The following is a 20986-nucleotide window of genomic DNA, read 5'->3' on the forward strand; positions in this document are numbered from 1 at the left end:
GAGTAGGACAGCTAGGGAGAAGGGAAAAAATGGCGGACAGCGTGGTTTGGCGACCCCCGTGAAACAGTCATTCGACCCCAAATGGGGTCCCGACCCACAGGTTGAGAACCACTGATATAGGGATTTCTGGGAATGATCTCTTAACATGCCCAGTTAAACACGTGACATTAGCTTATTCAGATGAAAACCAGGGACAGTTATCGACTGACTCCAAGTGACTGTTAATCCAGATTAATTTTCAAGCCAGATTTTTAGGAAATAGTGTCAATACAGGTAGCCCTTGACTTACAGTCACAACTGGGACCAAGACTTTCCATTGCTAATCGGTTGTTAAATGAGTTTTGCCCCATTTGGGACCTTTGGTTAGCTATACAACAAATCACTGCAATTGTTAAGTGAATCGTGTGGTTGGTTAAGTGAATCCGGCTTCCCCCATTGATTTTGCTAGTCAAAAGGTGGCTGGGAAGGTCACAAATGACAACCACATGATCCTGAGATGCTGCAACCATCGTAAATACATGCCAGTTGTCAAGCACTTGAATTTTTATCATGTGACCATGAGGATGCCGGGATGGTCATAAGTGCAAGGACTGGCTGTAAACAACCCTTCTCAGTGATGTTGCAACTTTGAACAGTCACTAAATGAATGGCTATAAGTTGAGGACTACCTGTATCTATCTTTTTTTACATTGAAGAACAGTGCAACCAGCTGTTTAGAGTTAGGAGGTTTAATTTTCTAACAACAAACCAGAATGTGAGATGTGAGATGAATATGAGAGTCTACAACAAAATAAAACAGGGAACTCTGAAAGCCTATGCCCAGGGTCTTCAAACTTGGCCTTTTTATGACTTGTGGACTTCAACTCCCAGAATTCCTCAGCCAGCGTGCCTGGTTGAGGAATTCTGGGAGTTGAAGTCCACAAGTCATAAAAGGGCCAAATTTGAAGACCCCTGCCCTATGCAATAAATGTGGCAAGGACTATTTCTCTCCCTGGCCAGTTGCCTCTCTCAGGTGGCATTTTTCATCCTGGGTAGGGATTTCTGGGAGTTGAAGTCCACATAGTTAAAACTTGCCAAGATGGAGAAGCACTGCTCTACAATATGCTGTGCCTGACTGTGGGGCATCAGTTACTACCAAAATATCCAATATCCATATCCTTGAGTTACGACTACAACTGAGCCTAATATATCTGTTGTTAAGTGAGACATTTGTTGGTGAGTTTTGCTCCACTTTACAACCTTTCTTGCCACAGTTGTTAAGTGAATCACTGCAGTTGTTCAGTTAGTAACATGGCTAAAGTGAATCTGGCTTCCCCATTGACTTTGCTTGTCAGAAGGCTGCAAAAGCTGATCACATGACCCGGAGACACTGCAGCCATCATAAATGTGAGTCAGTTGCCAAGTTCTGAATTTTGATCACCTGACTATGGGGATGCTGCAACAGCTGTGCAAAAAACAGTCATAAGTCATTTTTTTCAATGCTGTTGTAAATGGTCACTAAATGATCTGTTGTAAATTGAAGGCTACCTGTATATTATGTGATTACTCACAGCTATCCTGCCCATCCTTTCAGACCAAGTCCTGTCTAAGCAGTTCAGGTGTGATCATTTGGTTTCCACCACTCCAGAAAAAGGCAATCTGGAAATATGCAGGGAATTATTCTGCATTTGTCTCCCTTGGATGGAGAAAAGGAGAAAAAGCAAAGCAAGATCTACAGCATGGATCTTCAAACTTGGCCCTTTTATGACTTGTGGACTTCAACTCCCAGAATTCTTCAGCCAGACATGCTGGCTGAGGAATTTTGGGAATTGGAGTCCACAAGTCATAAAAGGGCCAAGATTGAAGACCCCTGATCTATAGGGAACCTAGATGGAAGATGGCACCCTTGAGGAGAGGAATATTCAGTGAGGAAATTTCTCTTCTGTCACAGGAGGAAAAGAACCAGCCAGAAGCTTTCCTTCGTTTTCCCTCTTCCCTCAACTGCTGGTCCAACATAAACTGCTAATTCTGCAACAGACCCCAGACTGTACCATTTAAACTTTCAATAGGGGATCAGATGCATTGCAGGTAAAGAATAGTAAGTAATTCACTTGCAAGTTCAGCTCTGAAAAGCATTTTGGTTCATGACATGATCTTCCAAATCAAATACAGTGATAAGCCTCAGGTTTTGTAGTGCTGGGAATCTTCAATAGCTCTTCATTATTTTACAAACAGATTCTTTTTTCTCTTTTCCTCACCTCCCCCTTTGGGCACATCCCTCCCCCAAACTTCTAGGGACTGAGAAGACAACAAAGGCCAAAGAAGGGGATGGCAAGCAGGAAAACTAATCAACAAACCAACTTTTAAAACTGAAGGGAGAAAAACAATGTAGTGAAATAAAGTGGTCTGAGAGATAAAACGTAACCAGGGAATCTAAGAGGTTTGCTACTGCTAAGGTGGTGCAGTTCTCCTAGGAACATTTCCAATAAAAAGGTCAGTGCATTTTTAGGCTCTTTATTTTGCTCCAGTTTTGTTGCTTTGATTTCAGAGAAGAATATAGTGGCTAATGTTTGAGTAGGCTTAAGGCTTTCCTCAACAACTAAATGCATTTGGAAAAAACTAATAAATCAAGGCCTCTTTTACAAGGCAGAGATACACATCTGTGTCTTAAAATGTATTATATAAAAAAATGAAAAGCAAATGAATTGCTCTTTATGTAAGGAACACGAACTTCTGTTTATTAAAGTGTATTGCGTACCAGGGTCTCCACTGAGCTATCACACAACTATGATTGGGGAAGATGACAATGGATAAAATTCAAGAAGCTTACTCAATTAATGTGTCTCCACTTATTTTCATGTGATTCCATTTAGTTTCAAATTACTTTATCAGAAATGTGCAGACATAAAAAAAATTAAATAATTCTGTAGGTACATAAACATCTAAAATTGAGCGGGGGTTGGTTCTCTTTTTTTGTCTTGGAGAAAAGGGAAATTCTTCTCTAAATGTTATTCAGTAGAAAAAGTACTGGGAAAAGTTGAGTAAAATATCTGCATTCATCCCATTGGGAAATGACTTTACAGCAGCGGTTCTCAACCTATGGGTCGCGACCCCATTTGGGGTTGATCGACCATTTTACGGGGGTTGTGAAACAACGCGATCCGCCATTTTCCCCCAGGGGCGGTGCCACGCATGTGCGCCGCGCATGTGCGCCGCCGCGCATGGGGCCGCGCATGGGGCCGCGCAAGTGCACCACGCATGGGGGCGCTGCGCATAGGGCGCCGCATACGCAGCGCGTCCATGTGACGGGGGTCGCCATCACACGGAGATTGAGAACCGCTGCTTTACAGTATCTATAAGGCTTTTTTTGGTCTACATTATTTGCCAAAAACTTGACTTTTGAGGAGTCCATAATTTATTCAGCAACTGTAGTTCTTGTATGTTGTTATTATCTGATGAGTCTCTAGAGAGTAATACAGATGATCGGTTTAACATCATTGTGGCAAATTTATCAGATTATGTATTCAATATATGCACATAAATTACTGTTCTGCGTATTTTGATACATCTGATCAACACTTTTGCAGACAATTACAGTTTAGTATATATTTACTGGATAGAGACTCAAAATACCTTGCAAGAATTACTGCATACCTCAAAGTGCATTATGTAATAGTTTTGTCTCCAGGGACATTTTAGCTATATTGCTTACAAACATTTAAACTCAGTGATGGAAACATTATCCCCCCAAAAATCAAACATATACCATAGATTTTACAGTATGTTTTATAGAAGATGAATACTTCTGTTTTGCTCTGTAGCAAGAATTGCATTCAATGTTGGGGATCTGTAGAAAATTATTATTTCATACATTTATGGTAACTGGTTGAAATTTGACAAATGAAAGGGGTTAGTCTGGTTTCAGGAAAACTAGCCATATGCAAAGCATCCTGTTTCTTTTAATTTGTATAAGGATTTAAAGAACTGTAGGAGACACTGGATTTTTTTTGTTCCAGCTATACCCATGGATGTATTGAAAGAACATTTTCAGTCTACATTTGAAACAATATTTATTTAAGCATTTTTCATATTTCTGAACCACCCACCTGCCTCTTGAAAGCTACCATTTTGTCTGCATTGAGTGATTGCCACAAACCCGATATAAATGAAAATTATTGCTATGTTAGAAGGCATCAGAGTCACTGTCAAAGAAAACGAAGATGCTCCCATTTAATAATGATGATGATGATGATGATGATAATGATGATGATGAAGTTGGAAGGGAACTTGGAGGTCATCTAGTCCAACCCCCTGCTCAGACAGGAAACCCTATACCATTTCAGACAAATGGCTGTCCAGTCTCTTCTTAAAAACTTCCAGTATTGGAGCATTCACAGCTTCTGGAGGCAGGTTGTTCCACTGATTAATTGTTCTAACTGTCAGGAAGTTTCTCCGTAGTTCTAGGTTGCTTCTCTCCTTGATTAGTTTCCATCTGTTGCTTCTTGTCCTGCCTTCAGGTGCTTTGGAGAATAGCTTGACTCCCTCTTCTTTATGGCAGCCCCTGAGATATTGGAACACTGCTATCATGTCCCCCCTCGTCCTTCTCTTCATTAAACTAGACATACCCAATTCCAGCAACTGTTCCTTATATGTTTTAGCCTCCAGTCCCCTAATCATCTTCGTTGCTCTTCTCTGTACTCTTTCAAGAGTCTCAGCATCTTTTTTACATCGTGGTAAGGTAACATTTACTAAGGTAATGCCTACTTACAATTCATAAGTAAGCAAAAGGAGAAAAGATGAGGGGGAAAGTGGGAAGAAGACTGAGATATAGAGAGCAATCCCATGGAATCTTACAGAATAACAGAGTTGGAAGGGACCTTGGAGGTCTTCTAGTCCAACCCCTGCTTATAAGCAGGGAACCCTATACTTGTTTATACTTGTTGGCTACCTAAATTTTAGGGTATTCTGGAAAATAGGATCAAAGATTATTTTTTACATTTCTTCCATTGTTACAATATTTGGTAAAAGTAAAAAAGAGAAGTAAAAATTAGAATACTTATATACCATAATAAAAAAACTGCGATTAAGATTGATTCAGCCTGGAAGCATAAGATAGGCTCACATAATCAGAGACTTCTAGAAATAATCCTATATCCACTGTCCAGAACTTGGTTTTGATTTGCATAGTTATTCCACTTTAATTCTAGTTTGTTCTGATACACTGCTCTTTTGTTGTTAAATCTGTTTTCTTCTGACCTTTCCATATATACTGCATGTTGCTCAATTCAGTTGCTATTTTTGTTATATTATATTTCTGTTTTATTTAGAATTTCTCTGGAACTGATTATTTAGTTCATTTCATGTTAATTATTCCATTCTTTTTAAGGTAAAATTTAGAACCTGGGTGAACTATAAATAATATTTATATTTCACGTGATGTCACTTTTATAATAGCATTTTACTTTTTTACTTGTGAAACATTTAAACCCTGTCAACTTGCTAAAGAAAAAAAAATATTATTGTGAAAATAGATGAACCAAAAAATCCTGACATGACTGAGAGAAAAAGAGAGCAAAACAGTTCGTAAAAGCACACTTAACACTGCAGTTGGAACTAAACGGCTGCAAATTGTCAATTTCATATTGTGGAGAGTTGTGTATCTGATGACAAGCAAAGGGATTAAATTCATGTAGAAAAAATTAGCTGCCAAACAAGCAACCAATTTATCCACCATTCAATCTCTGCTTTTTACAACTTTAACACATCACTGTGGTACTATATCTGAAAGCCCAACTACCTTCCACCTAGAGTTGTTTTTATCTAAACCAATCACCATCATCAGCACCACCACCACCATCATTTTTCTTCCATTTTTGTTCATGAATTAGGAAATAGATTGCTACAGGTTTGGTCAACAACCAACACTGATGCCAAGGATATAGAGTCATATAAGTAAATAAAGTGCTAGATGCCAAAAGTATCAACTATGCAGAGTATCTCCAAGCCAAGCACTTCAAAGTGTTTGGGTTGTGGTGAATAGAGATTCCCACAATATAGAGGCGATCCAGATGGTGATTAGGTCTTATTAGCTTCAGATGTTTGTGGAGCTGCGACCTCTTTCCTAGCAGGCAGTATACATCAGTAATAGCATTTAATCTATCAAAACCATGTTAAGGCTGGAATTGAATGATCATTCTTCCTATTTTTTATTTGAATGTAGCTGTTGGAGGACTTTGGATAGCTCTGCCAGAGAGCCTGGCCATTAAAAGTATAGTACCATAAAAAATTGTCCAATATTGTGACATTTTTTAAAGCTTCTCTAATCACTAATTTGCATGCCCTCTGTGTTTTGACATTTTGCTTTTATGGGGAAAGAATCTGGCTAAGGCAGCTGGCACAGGTTTTTTTTGTAACTGGGTACACAAAACAAGCTAATCTGTGAATGTAAAGGGAAGAATGAATGTTAATGTGGGCATAAGAAAAACCAAAACAAGACTGTAAGCATATATGATCTCATCATATGCCTTTACTACACAACTCTAAAAAAGCTAACCATAGAAGTTTTGTGAGGTCTCAGTAAGGTTTTATTAACAGAGCATCAAAACACCCCATTTGTCTCACTGATTACCTCAGGCTGGCTTGTATATTCCTTTATTTCAAGAAACCAAATCTTAGTCAAATTAGATCTGATCTTGGAAGAAGCCCATTCTATAAAATCTCATGGCATGTACAATTCCCTCTCCCTCCAACAATTAAAAATCTGATCCATTACTGAAATAAATTAAATAATATAATAATAAGATCTGATTATAAAGTCTACCATTCTTGAAAATGGAATGCAGTGAACCAAGCCAACTATTCTTTAATGTTTTTCCTTATTACATCCCTATTGTGTGAACTTAGAGTAATTATATTGTAGTTACCATTGGCTTGACAGAATATGTAAATGGACAGACAAAAAGATATAACAGTGGTTCTCCAAATATGATATTGGATTCTCCTTGCCATGAGTATTTGTAGAAGACTTGCTGTTTCCAAATCTCAGTGTTTGTTAGCTGTCTAACTATACAGAAGTTGTTAGAAATAAATAAATGCAAGACTTAGCTTGCAGATTTTAAACTGATGGTTCTCTAATTCTGCAGCCCTACAGAGATGATGTTTTGCATCATATAAGCTATGAGGTTTGTAGATGCTCTGATGCTATTCTGTGGCTTGAGAAGTGATTTATTATTTATTTAGTGTATGATACATCATACATGAACTAGCCATATATATTAACATTTCATCTAGATTACTAGAACTCAATAAAATATAAATGTTAAAAAGATTATGTTCAAATACCAATGTCTCTAGGCCATCTAATCATAGCATCGTTTATATTTAAAAAAAATCAGGTACTGTACCAGTTTATGCCCTCAGCTTAAAGACGGTCACAATGTGATCTACGGTTTGACATGGGATCCCTGCAGTCACACTGAGATGAGGCTACTATGCCCCATTTATACAGAGAGTCCTGGCAGACGCTGTGTGAGGTGTGAATTCCATTTGGTGTGCTGGACCGGTAATATAATCACCTGGCCAGAGCATGTATTAGCTATAAGAACTGTATGTTAGAATATTTGGCATTTAAAGGGTTAGACACTGTTTCCTTAAGGGATGGCTTATGGGTAATGTAGTTTAGCTGTTCAGTGAATCCTATGTTTAACAAGTCAGTGGAAGGGGCTACTAAGTTCACCACAGGATATCCTGGCTACGTGCCAGTTTGTGAAGGAATGCCTTTGTCTGAAATGAGCCTAGGGATGCATGTGGAGCATCTATAACCACAAGCTGATATGGAGGAATTATTGTTTCTACCTACCTAACTGGACAAATGTACAGCATCTGGATGCCTCTTCAGAATTGTGAGTTCTGTTAAGAATTCCTGGATTAAATATTTGTTTAAAACCATTTTTGTTGAGTTAACTGCCTGGACTTGAGTTACAAAGCATCTTAATTCAGGTTCTGGAACATTTGGGATTGTCCATTGCTGACATGGTAATTCAAAGGCTGGCACCTTTTTTTGGGTGGTCACTTTGTCTTCCTATGACTGGTTGTTCAGTGAACCATTTGGTTTTCCATCAGGAATTGTTATTAAAGATGTTGGGCAGATGCTGAGTGAGTTGCTCATAATTTTTCTATATTTTTCTGAGAAGCAGTTTTTCAAAGCTTTTGATGTTGTAGTGGACTACACAGAGTTGTATGCAAACAATCAGGCATCTGTAGTCAAGTGATGAGTCTTGATAAGTTTCTAGGTGAACAGAAGCTGATGCAATTTTTAGATGGAACAAAGTGAAATATGAGTACGAAGTTCAGAAACGAAAGGTGAACGTTTGGAATTGAATATCACTGAAAACCTATATATGGGGATCCCCAACAAGCAGTGCTGATCCGAGAATATTTCTGAGTTCTGCAAGGAGGAATGGGGGAAAAAATTCCAAAAGCAAAAATAAAAAAAGTCAAAAAACTGTTATATCTCCCAAAATAAGTGTTACAAAGTATGGACAGAAAGAATATCCAAGCTTATGCATCAGTCCTATTTTATTTTGAACGTTTTAAACAACCATAGATAGATAATAAGCTTGCATTCAGACTTGCATAAAAATTCCATGTTTAACTTTGTATCCTGCAGAGGAAATGGTTAGGAGCCACTGCTTTAAATTCAATGCAAGTATTCAAAATTCAAATTCACTGCAGTTCAGACTTCTTTTGTAGGGATCGCAATCCAGACTTGTAACCCAATATGAATGTACAGAAATGAAACCTATTGAATCCTGTGATGGGTGTGGAACTCTGCTATGCAATAATAATGCTGAAAATGAGGTTCTGCTATAGCAGAGGTCCACAACCCCCAGTCTGTGGACTGGTACCAGGCTCCGGCATGCCAGCAACCGGTCTGCACAAACAAGCAAAGCCCCCATCTGCGGGATGCAGGCAGCACACAAAACCATGCCCCCTCCAGTCCACGGAACTGGTGCCCAAAAGGTAGGGGACCTCTGTGTTAACAAGATAAGAGCCTGCAGAAGGAGAAGGTGGGTTGCAAATCACGTTCTGCCACTAAAAGATTTGGAACTGCAGGCAAGGCTCAACTTAACAATTGTTCAAATTTATGACAACCAGTCCTTGCATTTATGACCATCGCAGCAGCCATCGTGATTACATGATCAAAATGAATTTACAGTGGTTGCAGCATCCTGGGATCATGCGATTGCCAATTACAATCTTCCCAGCCAGTTCCCCATGAGCAAGGACAACGGGAGAAGCTAGATTTGCTTAACAACTGTTGGATTTGCTTAATGACCACAGCAGAAAAAAACAAGGCCTATGTAACTTGGCGATAGAAGTTCTGCTCCCAGCTGTGTCATAACTCTAGGACTGCCTGTAATTTCAACTATTTAGAACTGGGAGGGAAGAAAATGGCTGGCAGGGTCTTTTGTCATCTCCGTTAGTTTTGCATAACTGGCAATGCGTACAGTTGTCAGTGCTACCTGATCTTTAATTCTGTTGTCTTGCAGGAGAGAAGGATGCATGCAAAGGATTCAGCAAATGAGACCATGTCAAGTACAAGTGTCCCTGAATTTCTCCATGCAACCACTGAGCTGGCTCTGTTGAGTTCAGAGCCGAGAGAGCAGAACCTGGATTCCTTGCCTATCATCATTGCTCTCATCTGTATTTTTCTCCTCCTGGCCATCGGTCTCCTTTTTGTCACTTTATGTAAACCAGCAGCACTTGATCTGTCTTTCCACAGACCACATGAGTGCATGCCTTATCATTTTGAAGATGTCACTGAGCCACAACTTAAGCTCTGGAAACGTCTGGGTTCCTTAAGACAATCCATATACAGTGTAAAACGCTTTTCCCATGCACGTGAAATCTGTTCCAGAAAAGGGCCTATTAACCAGGATTGGATAACCATGGAATCTACTCCAGTGTGAATGAACTTCCTGCGGGAAAAAAATGTTCCTTCTTGATAGGCCTTCACAAACAGCCCATAATGTCAGATAACTTACACACTTGGCAAGGATAGAAGTAAGCAGAAATCAGTGCATCTTCATATACCATCACTGGTATTCACCAGAATTTTGGGAATTTAAGTCCACAGGTCTTAAAATTGCCAAGATTGGACACCTCTGTATAGACTTTTCATGGATCTGATTCATGTATCTAAGCATATGCAATGAGAGCACCATGAAAGGCCAATTCCACAGTTGTATCACAATACAGACATGTAAAAGATGGGTTGTATAATGATGTCACTGTGGGGAGGGGAGGACAGTCACCATAAATTAGTCCTACTTGCTTCAGTTGCCAGTGTTTGCGAATTATTTACTAGGGCCCTTATAGGGAAATAGCCAAGGGAGAAGTATGGACATTTCTATTTGCTGCCAAGTTTCCTTCCAAAACCCATTACCATGGAGCAAAGGGTTACAATTTTCCGAATCTCTCTGCTGTCATGTAATACTGTAGTTATCCAGATTTTTGCAGTTCAGTTCTGGTAGCCCAGCATTAAACATTCAACCAAGATAAGCATGATTACAGCCAAGTAAGTTCATGGGAACATCCATGGAGTTTTGTTGGCAATAGCTGAAGTGGCAACTGTTTTTATTGCCTCTTCCAATATTTCCCTTCTCCTCCCTCTTTTCCTTCCTATATTTTGCAGCTCTTGGATTTCCTGTAGATCTCCCAACCAAGTAAAATCCCCCTTTCAGTGCCTTGCCGGGCCATGGTATGCCAGAAACCGATCCACACAAACAAGCAAAGCCCCATCCACGGGATGCAGATAGTACATGAAACCATGCCCACCCCGGTCCTCAGAAAAAACTCTTTCCACAGAACTGGTCCTTGGTGCCCAAAAGGTTGGGGACCTCTGTATTACAGCTTCCTAGGGATCTAAGCCACATCAGCACATGTTATTGATTAGAACAGAGTTATCTGTAATCATGTGGTACTTTATTATTAATTAAACCTTATTCTGATCTCAAAGCTCAGCTAATAGAATTTTCTGTTGTAGTTATGGACAAATTATTATCCTTGCCCTACCTGAAATTCACCCCTTTCATGGCAAAGAAGACATTTGTTTTTCAGGGAGGCTTGCTACTAAGGATGTGTGCTAAAGTGAAAGCCTTACTGCATGTTACGGGAAATGTCTTTATGTGTATTATTATTATTAAGGGCACTGTTACATTAACATCCACAATTATGATTTTCTCAGTTTTTACATATATTTACTTGTAGTATGGTGTTTGTACATGGTTTTAGTAATTGATTTTATGACTATTCGCTACTCAGAGTCACTTGTCTGAGATGGGTGGCTGTAGAAATTGACTGACTGGATGAATGATTGACTGACTGGATGAATAAATGAATGAGTCAATGAATGCATGCATACATGCAAAAATATTCATGGGTGCATAAATACATTTTGGGGTAGGGGTGAGGATAAAAGAGAAGGGTGTGATTATATTAGTATCCAGGTTACTGAGAAATTGAATATAATCTTACCAAAACGAAAGTGATAAGGTTACAAAAGTTGCAGCACCTAACCGTTTCCCTTTAGAACTTGCTTTCTAAGACTTGTAGTTGTGTGTGATGGGATTTTCAAATTCAATGAAGAATTACTGAAATTATTGAAATGGATGTGTGGTTGATTATTCGTACTCTATGCCAGTGTATGACCAAAATAAATTGTTGCTAGGTGTACACACAAACAAACAAACAAACAAACACGTATGCATGCATGCTGTAGTGATTACTCAAAATTAATGGGAGAATCAGTACAAGATGAGTTGTCCCCATTTCTGCTCCCAATATAACTATGGGGGAAAAATTACTGGACAGGTTCCATCAGAAAAATTGCCCCCTAGAACAGGGGTAGGCAACCTTGGCTCTTTTATGACTTGTGGACTTCAAATCCCAGAATTCCTGAGCCAGAAGTCCACGAGTCATAAAAGAGCCAAGGTTGCCTACCCCTGCCCTAGAACATACCATTTGGAACTAAGCAGCACTAACTCTGCAAAGATGGCTATTCATATCTAGGATATAATATACCAGTGTTTCTCAACCTTGTCAACTTTGTGATGTGTGGACTTCAACCCCCAGAATTCCCTAGACATATATCTGAAATTTGGCAAAGTTGACAATAATATACGCTAAAGAGGCCCAAAGACTACTTTGAGCTCAGATTTAAGGGCAGTTCTTACATTGTGGTGCACAGTGGTTAAAATGCAGTATTGCAGGCTAACTCTGTCCACTGCCAGGAGTTCGATCCTGATGGGGCTCAAGATTGACTCAGGCGTCCATCCTCCTGAAGTCAGTAAAATTAGGACCTGGATTATTGGTGGCAATATGCTGATATTGTAAACGTCTCAGAGAGTGTCGTAAAGCACTCTGAGGTGGTATATAAGTGCTATTGCTAAGTGCTATTGCTATTGCTATCATAAAGGTTGTGCTGTAATAATTGCCTTTAAATCTGACCTAAATGTGATCTTTGGGCTTCTTTAATGTAATAATAGTATGTGCTATAATTCTATATAATGCTTATGCATAGTAAATGTATGCATGAATAAATGGTAATTCCTCACATGAACCTGAGAAGAATGCCAAGTCCAGAATATTAGTAGTTTATATTACCAGTCACTTAAAAGGATTCATGACATTGATGGCAAAACACAAGCTTAAGGCCTCCCTTGGCTCAGCTGTAAAATTGATTTTGAACTAAAATGATTATTCAGTTGTCTGTTTGTTGAATTTGACTTGTGAGAATGTTTTTTGTTCAAATTCATGATTTTGACTTTCTTTTCCTTTTTGCCAGAAAAGCAAAATTTCCAATTTATTACAGAGAGTTTCATGGAAAATCCCTTATAGGCACTCTTTCTTCTGGAAGTATATCCACAGAGTCACCTGAACCATGAGTTGGTTGGCAAATAAATTTGATAAACAAACAAACAAAAAAACCTTCCTGTAATCTTTCAGAAGATTTGGCTACTTGGTTCAATTTAGTTCCCAACTCCATTATTTCCAATCAGAAACTGTCATATATTGAAATGGCACCATGTACACAAAACCAGTTTTGAAGCAATGACATCATTCTTAAACCAGATAATAATTTGAAGGGTTGACATACGTTAATTTTAAAAACAAAACAAATTGATCAATATTCTGAAATAACCATCCTGCAAGTTTTATTTGGGTATGGATCTTAGAGATCATAGAAATTCCAGAAAATCAACAATGTGGTATCTTAAATGTTCTTTTTATATTAAAAAAAAACCCCTTACACTTCATCATACAAGCTTCTATGTGTTCTGTTGCAGTTTTAGCACCATACATGGTTCAATGTTTTGATGCAACATTTGTTCCAGACAACTAAAGTCTTCGGTATATTATCCCAAATATTCCAGGCTTTAATCCCTGTTATCCCCAAAATTTTATGTGACAGGAACACAGTGAGGCAATTTTACTATTTCTTTCTCTGATTAGAAAATGGAATTCAAGGAAAACATGTCAACTCAAAGCATGCTTGAAACAGTATCTCTTACAGAAGAAATGTTTGGTTTCAAGAGAAACTGAAAACACCATAGAAACTCTGTGAATACATGCATTCATTCTGTTAAAGGTTCATTTCAGAGAGAGAAACAAAAAGGAAAAAAAATGAGAGTCTGAAATTTTTCTTTCCCATTTTTTTCCTTAAAGCTACTTTGTATGCATAGTCAGAGATAAATCCAGACAGCCAATATCTTCCTGAAAGCAGATCTGTTTAGGAGAACTAATTTACACTCAAAACCCAGCTTTGAGACACTGCTCGATTCAAGATAGCCCGTGACCTGTTTCAGGAATATATTAATTTTTGAATCAATAGGAAATAATTAATGTGTTCTGTGTTTCTGCAATTTAGGCCTTCTGATACTATAACACTGTAGCTCCAAGGCCTGGGTCCCAGCTATTGGACTGAACTTCTTTCTCTCTGGCATTGCTAAAGTTAATTCTAGATCTCCTGGCTGCTAATGCCTTTAAATCATTACCTACACTTAAGAGTTTCCAATGACAGAGGAAATGAGTGATTGCTAATTGCAATGGAGTTCATGCAACAGCAGATATCTCATACAGAGGTCTTAGCTAACATTAACACCATCTAGGTGATTTGAGCTCTTTGATATGATTATAGCTAACAGCTCGTTGTTTCTCCTCCCTCCCATCCCCCTCTTTACGCCCCGAATCTTATTGAAAAGTTTAGCCACATACCTGTACAATGCTACTGTAATCAGGAATGTCTTCTGGCACAGTAGCTTCATAACTGCTCTGGAGAAAGATGGGTCGGTTGTCATTAACATCCAGCACTGTGATATGAACAGTTGCAGTGCCAGTCCTCCTTTTCCCAGTTGGGCCATTATCTGCGAGAACAAAACACTCTGGGTCATTTCCTAACATTCAGAAGAAAATCTCTGTCAGTTCCACTGATTGCATAATGACCAATCATAGGAAATTCTAAAGAAAATAAGGGTGAAAAGGCTTCATCCCTTTCTGTCTACCATCTTCATTTAAAATAATTTCTGAGCCGTTACTTTCTAAGAGTTGTCAGGCTCACAGAGTCCTAGTAATTAGCTTTTCTAGGTAGGTACTTACTTGGGATTGGACCAAATGTTTATGTCTACAACAGAGTTTCCCAATCTTGGCAACTTTATGATGTGAGGACTTCAGCATCACATCTTAACAGTTGCCAAGGTTGGGAGATGTTGGCCTACAAAATCCAGCAAAGCTTTAAGTCTGGTTGGAATATCAATGAGCAACAGTACCAGGGAAAGAGAACAAGGATAACACAGCATGAAAGTAGAATCTAGCAAACTTGTAGGGTTTTTTTTACCTCCATCAAAAATAACTTGTATTACATTGTATTTGAAGTACTGTTGTTTAATTACTTCTAATTCTTCTTAATCTGAGAAACATCTTTAGACCAGGATTGATACTGTACAGTGCAATAAATACTTCTTTGAGTTCTTATAAACAAATGCTTGTGTCTGTCAACTTGTTAGCCTTTTTTTCAACTGCTTCTGATTTTTAGAATGCAAGATTTCTATTTTACCGTGATTTTGATTAAGTTTTTGTATCTTGCTTGATAGGTGACATTTATATTTTGTGATATATGTAGGTCTTTGGTTGTTCGGGTTTTCTCCCACGTAAAATTGGAAGTGTCTTGGCGACGTTTCGACGAAGTCCCATTCGTCATCTTCAGGCTGGTGTTTTCAGCTTCGTGCTTTGAGCAGCAATGTGTGGTCTTAGCTGTTTCTTCCTTTTAACTGCCAGTGGGGGTATGAACTGATTGGGTGGGAGCTTGGCTGTGTTCTGATTGGGTGGAGGTGTGTTCTGAATGGTTAGGGGCTTGGCTGTGCTCTGATTGGCTGGGGGAGTGTTCTGTTTGGTTGTGCTCAGGTTAGTCTGAGTTGCAGAGGGGTTTGAGATTTTGGGCTGCCTTGTTATTTTTTGGCTTCGCGTTCGTGGTCGTGCTTCCTCTTCATGGAGGGTGTCAGTTTGCTTCATGTATGGATTGGAGGGGTTTAAAGTGGCTAATGATGCAGCTGTGGTCTGGCTTCTGGTTTGTGGTCGTGCCTCGTCATCGGTGTGGCTTTGGGTTTGTTTTTTGCGTGGATGTGTGGTGGTGACCTCCTGTGTGGTTTTTGTGAGTGTGGGTCTGGTATCATTTTTTGTGTTAGGGAGTCGTTTGTCAATAAGTCGTTTGTCCTGTCGACACGAAGATTGCCAGGACGGAGGAGGAGGGCATAGACCCCCAAATATGCAACACCCATATGAAAGTTACTTATGACAGTGGAGGAGTGAGAAGAAAGGATGTGGAGCAGGGATTGAGAAAAGCGTGTGTGTGGGGGAGCGTCTGTGAGCCCAGGGAAGCTTGTAACACTGATAGAGGAGAAACAGATGCCCCCAGGGTGGAAAATGAAAACAAAAAGGGGAGGAGGGTCAGTACTATGGAAGGAAATAAGGATAAAGGGTTGGTGGAGGAGATGAATGCCAGTAATGAGATAGTGGAAGGAACGATCCGGAAGAACCATAGAAGGAAGCGTAAGGAGAGTAATAAAGAAACATCTGGAACACTATTCAACCGGCTGGGACTGGTGACGCGGTCCATGAGCCAGCTGCAGATGCCGGCAAAACCCATTTAAGTCATCATTGTTTACTGGCTCTTTAGCCCTGATGATGTTTGGAGTTTCCAAACGAAAGCTTGGCAGCTTTTAGTAAAGTATATTTTTATATTTATACTCTCCTGGTGTTCGTATTTTATTTGTACCATATATATATATGTATATGTATATGTATATGTATATGGCGTGCGTGTGTGCGTGCACACACACACACAGAGTGTGGTGCTCAGAATGGTAAATTCTGTTGAATTTTGAATGAATTTTCCCCTGCAAAAAATACTGCATTCTGAATGGCATAAAATGTTTCATAAATATGTGTTACATGGGAAAAATCATAGAGATTAAAAAAAATACTTAATTCCTATGACTGTGTGTTTTCCCCTAACTCATCTACATTCAAACTAGTGCATGGCTGGTAGTTCACTTATATTTCAGCCCACAATATGCTGAAGAATATTTTCTTCAACAAGTTCATGAAACAGAAACTACGCCTCGTAGAAACCCACAAAGAGGTTCTTTTCCAGAATAATAGATAAAAATTCACAACTCATCAAGAATAATCTGAAGATCACTAATAGCCAATTTTCTTTTTCTGAAAACTTAAGAAAACTATACTACCAATTTGCAAATTAGGCCCTTTAGACAAATTCCTTGCCCCAAAAGCTGAAATATGAGTTCTTAAGAGAAGGATGAAGAACAGACATGCTTACCAATGGCTTCTAGGATAAGGCTGTAGAACGACATGCTTTCTCTGTCCAGGTTGACAACTGTTCTAACTATACCATCCCTAAAGCCAACACTGAATTTTCCATCTTGGTTCCCACCTGCAAGGAAAAAAAATAATAGAAAGAAGAAAAGAATGACATGATTTTTATCTACATAAGCATACATCTATATGCATTTTATTTGGAATTATTAACTGTGGAACTAAGAAATTGAGATATTAACATGCAACATGGTTTCTCCATGTATATGCTTACAACTATAGGATTGACTATAGTTGATTGGCAAAACTACACAGAAGAACTATACAAGAATGAGCTTAACATCCCAGATAACCACAATGAGATGGTCATTGACCTCGAACCAGACATCCTAGAATGTGAAGTGAAATGGGCCTTAGAAAATCTGAGCAACAACAAAGCTAGTGGAGGTGACAGTATTCCAGCTGAGCTATTCAAAATCTTAAAAGACGATGCAGTAAAAGTGCTACACTCAATTTGCCAGCAAATTTGTAAAACTCAACAGTGGCCACAGGATTGGAAAAGGTCAGTTTACATTCCAGTTCCAAAGAAAGGCAATGCCAAAGAATGTTCAAACTATCGCACCATTGCACTCATTTCACATGCTAGTAAAGTTATGCTTAAAATCCTACAAGCTAGACTCCAGCAGTCTGTGGATCGAGAACTACCAGAAGTACAGGCAGGAGTTCGAAGAGGCAGAGGAACTAGAGATCAAATTGCCAACATACGCTGGATCATGGAGAAAGCTAGGGAGTTCCAGAAAAACATCTACTTCTGCTTCATTGACTATGCAAAAGCCTTTTATTGTGTGGATCACAACAAATTGTGGCAAGTTCTTAAAGAGATGGGAGTACCAGACCATCTTATTTGTCTCTTGAGAAACCTATTTGCGGGTCAAGAAGCAACAGTGAGAACCGAACACGGAACCACTGATTGGTTCAAAATTGGAAAAGGAGTCCGGCAAGGCTGTATACTGTCGCCCTGCCTATTTAACTTATATGCATAGCACATCATGAGAAAGGCAGGGCTAGATGAATCAAAAGTTGGAATTAAGATTGCTGGGAGAAATATCAACAACCTAAGATATGCAGATGATACCACTCTAATGGCAAAAAGTGAAGAGGAACTAAAGAGCCTCTTGATGCGGGTGAAGAAGGAGAGTGCAAAAGTGGGCTTGAAACTCAACATTAAGAAAACCAAAATCATGGCATCCGGCCCTCTCAATTCCTGGCAAATAGATGGGGAAGAAATGGAGGTAGTGACAGATTTAATTTTTCTGGGCTCCAAGATCACCTCAGATGGGGACTGCAGCCAAGAAATTAAAAGACGCTTGCTCCTGGGGAGGGAAGCTATGGCAAATCTAGACAGCATTCTAAAAAGCAGAGACATCACCCTGCCAACAAAAGTGCGCATAGTCCAGGCCATGATTTTCCCAGTTGCAATGTATGGCTGTGAAAGTTGGACCATAAGACAGGCTGAGCGCAAAAGAATTGAGGCCTTTGAACTGTGGTGCTGGAGAAGACTCCTGCGAGTCCCTTGGACTGCAAGGCTTTCAAACCGGTCGGTCCTAGAAGAGATCAACCCCGACTGCTCTTTAGAAGGCCAGATCCTGAAGTTGAAACTCAAGTACTTTGGCCACCTAATGAGAAGGAAGGATTCACTGGAGAAGAGCCTAATGATGGGAAAGATTGAGGGCAATAGAAGAAGGGGACGACAGAGAATGAGATGGCTGGATGGAGTCACTGAAGCAGTAGGTGTGAATTTAAATGGACTCCAGAAGATGGTAGAGGACAGGAAGACCTGGAGGAATGTTGTCCATGGGGTCGCGATGGGTCGGACACGACTTCGCAATTAACAACAACAACATAGGATTGACACTGTCTTCTTATATAAATGGGACAGGAAAAATATTCAGGATTCCAGCCCTCAACCAACTTCAAGTGAGTTGGCTTCAGTTTTCAAACTGTGAGCACTTCAGCATTCTGTCTTTCCGCCCTACAGCCTGTCCTTTGCAACAAGAAATTGGTTTGAAGCATTTTGCAAAATCTACCCTTGTGAATAAAATTATGAAATATTTGTCTAAGAAATACAAAGTCATTTAATGGTGAATTATGTGAAAGAAAAATGAACTCCCAAACCATTTTCAAGTTAATACTAATAGATACAGGATACAGAAAGAAAATTCAGCCTGTAAGATAACTTCTAAATTAGGAGGAATCTCATTTGAAATAATGTATCTCAAAATGAATTGTTTTAGTTAGACAGAAGTGAAACTGCAGATTTATTGCATTAAGACAATTTAAATTGTCACGGGTCAGGAATTGTCATGGAAATTACATTCTATTGAATAGAATTACATTCTATTCTATTGCCCTATTTCAGTGATGGCGAACCTTTTAGAGACCAAGTGCCCCAAAACTGCCCCCACCCCTGCTCCGCCCCTGCCCTGCCCCCGCTCCACCCCAATCCCCCACCCCACCTGCCTGCAGGGCCACTCACCGCCTCCAGGGCCTGCCGATTGCCCAGGCAGCCCAGCAGCGCTATGGCAGTCACACCCTCTGCCCGCACCCTGCAGCATCAACTGTGCACGAGGGGGTGTGAGGACAGAGTCTTGTCTATGCTGCCTGGCTGCCATGTCCTTGGCTGCGCTGCTCCGCGTGGGCCATGCTCGGGGCAACTCTCCTTCGGGGGGCTGCTGGAGAGGAGGGTGTCACGGGGGGAGGCGAGGCTGGGGCAATGGCACGTGTGCCCACAGAGAGGGCTCTGAGTGCCGCCTCTGGCACCCGTGCCATAGGTTCGCCACCACTGCCCTATTTAATCCACGAGTACGGATATTAATTCCAATCCACAGAAGGAATTTCTGAAGCCTTCCTGGAAAAGCTATAGACTGAATCTGGGAATTGCAGATGCTCCATCTCATGCCTTTTTTCTTTTTCATCCAAGTTAACCGTCTTGATCCCTGAATTTATATAATTTATATAATAAGTGAAGAACAAAAATCTTAGATGTCATTTGGGGGACTGGGCAGCAGAGGGCAAAGACAGACAACATTTCAAGACTTTGAAAATAATGCATTTATAATTTCAGAATTCTATTGTAAATCCCACAAACGATGCAAGCACAGATAGTCCACCTTACAGTGAGAACCAACTAAAGAATATTTGACCAATTAAAAACATGTACTTTTATGTCTTGCTGGTTTCAACGAAGGAGAGATCACAGAAGCCAACTTTTCATCACCAAGTAGCCATGTCCAAATGTTCCTTTGGTGTCAAGCAGCAGCCAGTTTTTCAAAGGTTTAGTAACTTTTGCTATTTTCTGCTGTTCAGAAATGGTGTGAGCAAGCTTGGATGATCAATTAACATTGCAGGTGGCAACAGATAATAGCATACTGTACAATACTTAGTTTGGTAGATCAAAATTGGACAAACCAGAACCACATTTTAAAATCTCTTCCACTAAAACACTGGAACTTAACATTTCTTTTAGAATATATCATATTAAATGTGAAACAAGTAATCTTTTTAATGTACATTGTGCATTGTGTAGAATAGATGAGATCTTTGAAGAATGGGCTTTCACTTAATAGCTCAGATCCTATAACACCTGATTATTATCCTGAATGCCTAAATGAAGTTATAAAATTAGAAATTAAAATATATGCACAAAATGAAATTGTACACAGGAGAGAGGAAAAGTCTCCTTTATTATTTCACTATCCCAGAGATTAGTTTAAGAGGCTGTGCATCTTTCAAAGGGATGCAGTGTGTTGTATATATTTTTTTTAAAAAAGATATTTTCAAATAGGCAGAAAGTATCATGGCCAAACAAAACTATTTCATATATTCTGCGATTGGAATCATGTAAATCTAAAAGAAAAATAAAACCAGGCCTAAAATCAAACATGCTCTGCTGTAAGAATGCATGTTTATAATGGAACTTTAGAACTTTTCGGCGTCTACATCTGAATTTAACATACCTGGCTACACCTCAACAAACAACTGCAAATGAATTCAGCCACAATGCCCTCTTCAAACTGTCATATTCACATTCAGCAGACATAAGGCAGTTGATGAC

At 39.5% G+C, this 20986-nt stretch overlaps 1 protein-coding gene across 10 annotated transcripts in view; it reads right to left on the reverse strand.

Annotated features, from left to right (window-relative positions):
• CDH23 (cadherin related 23) overlaps nt 1-20986 on the reverse strand; it is a 641486-nt gene that overhangs the window by 156949 nt on the left and 463551 nt on the right. For all 10 annotated transcript variants that reach the window (XR_005553851.1, XR_005553852.1, XM_039320524.1 and 7 more), the window contains 2 exons: nt 16877-16990; nt 14257-14405 (listed from right to left, as the gene is read on the reverse strand). Coding sequence is in view for 8 of the 10 variants with exons in the window: in XM_039320524.1 (XP_039176458.1) it covers nt 14257-14405; nt 16877-16990 (263 nt within the window). In the remaining 2 variants the exon portion in view is untranslated. The remainder of the gene's footprint in view (nt 1-14256; nt 14406-16876; nt 16991-20986) is intronic.

Source organism: Crotalus tigris, unplaced genomic scaffold (genome assembly GCF_016545835.1).
Source record: "Crotalus tigris isolate CLP2741 ecotype Arizona unplaced genomic scaffold, ASM1654583v1 scf7180000023654.2194447, whole genome shotgun sequence".
NCBI lineage: Eukaryota > Metazoa > Chordata > Lepidosauria > Squamata > Viperidae > Crotalus > Crotalus tigris.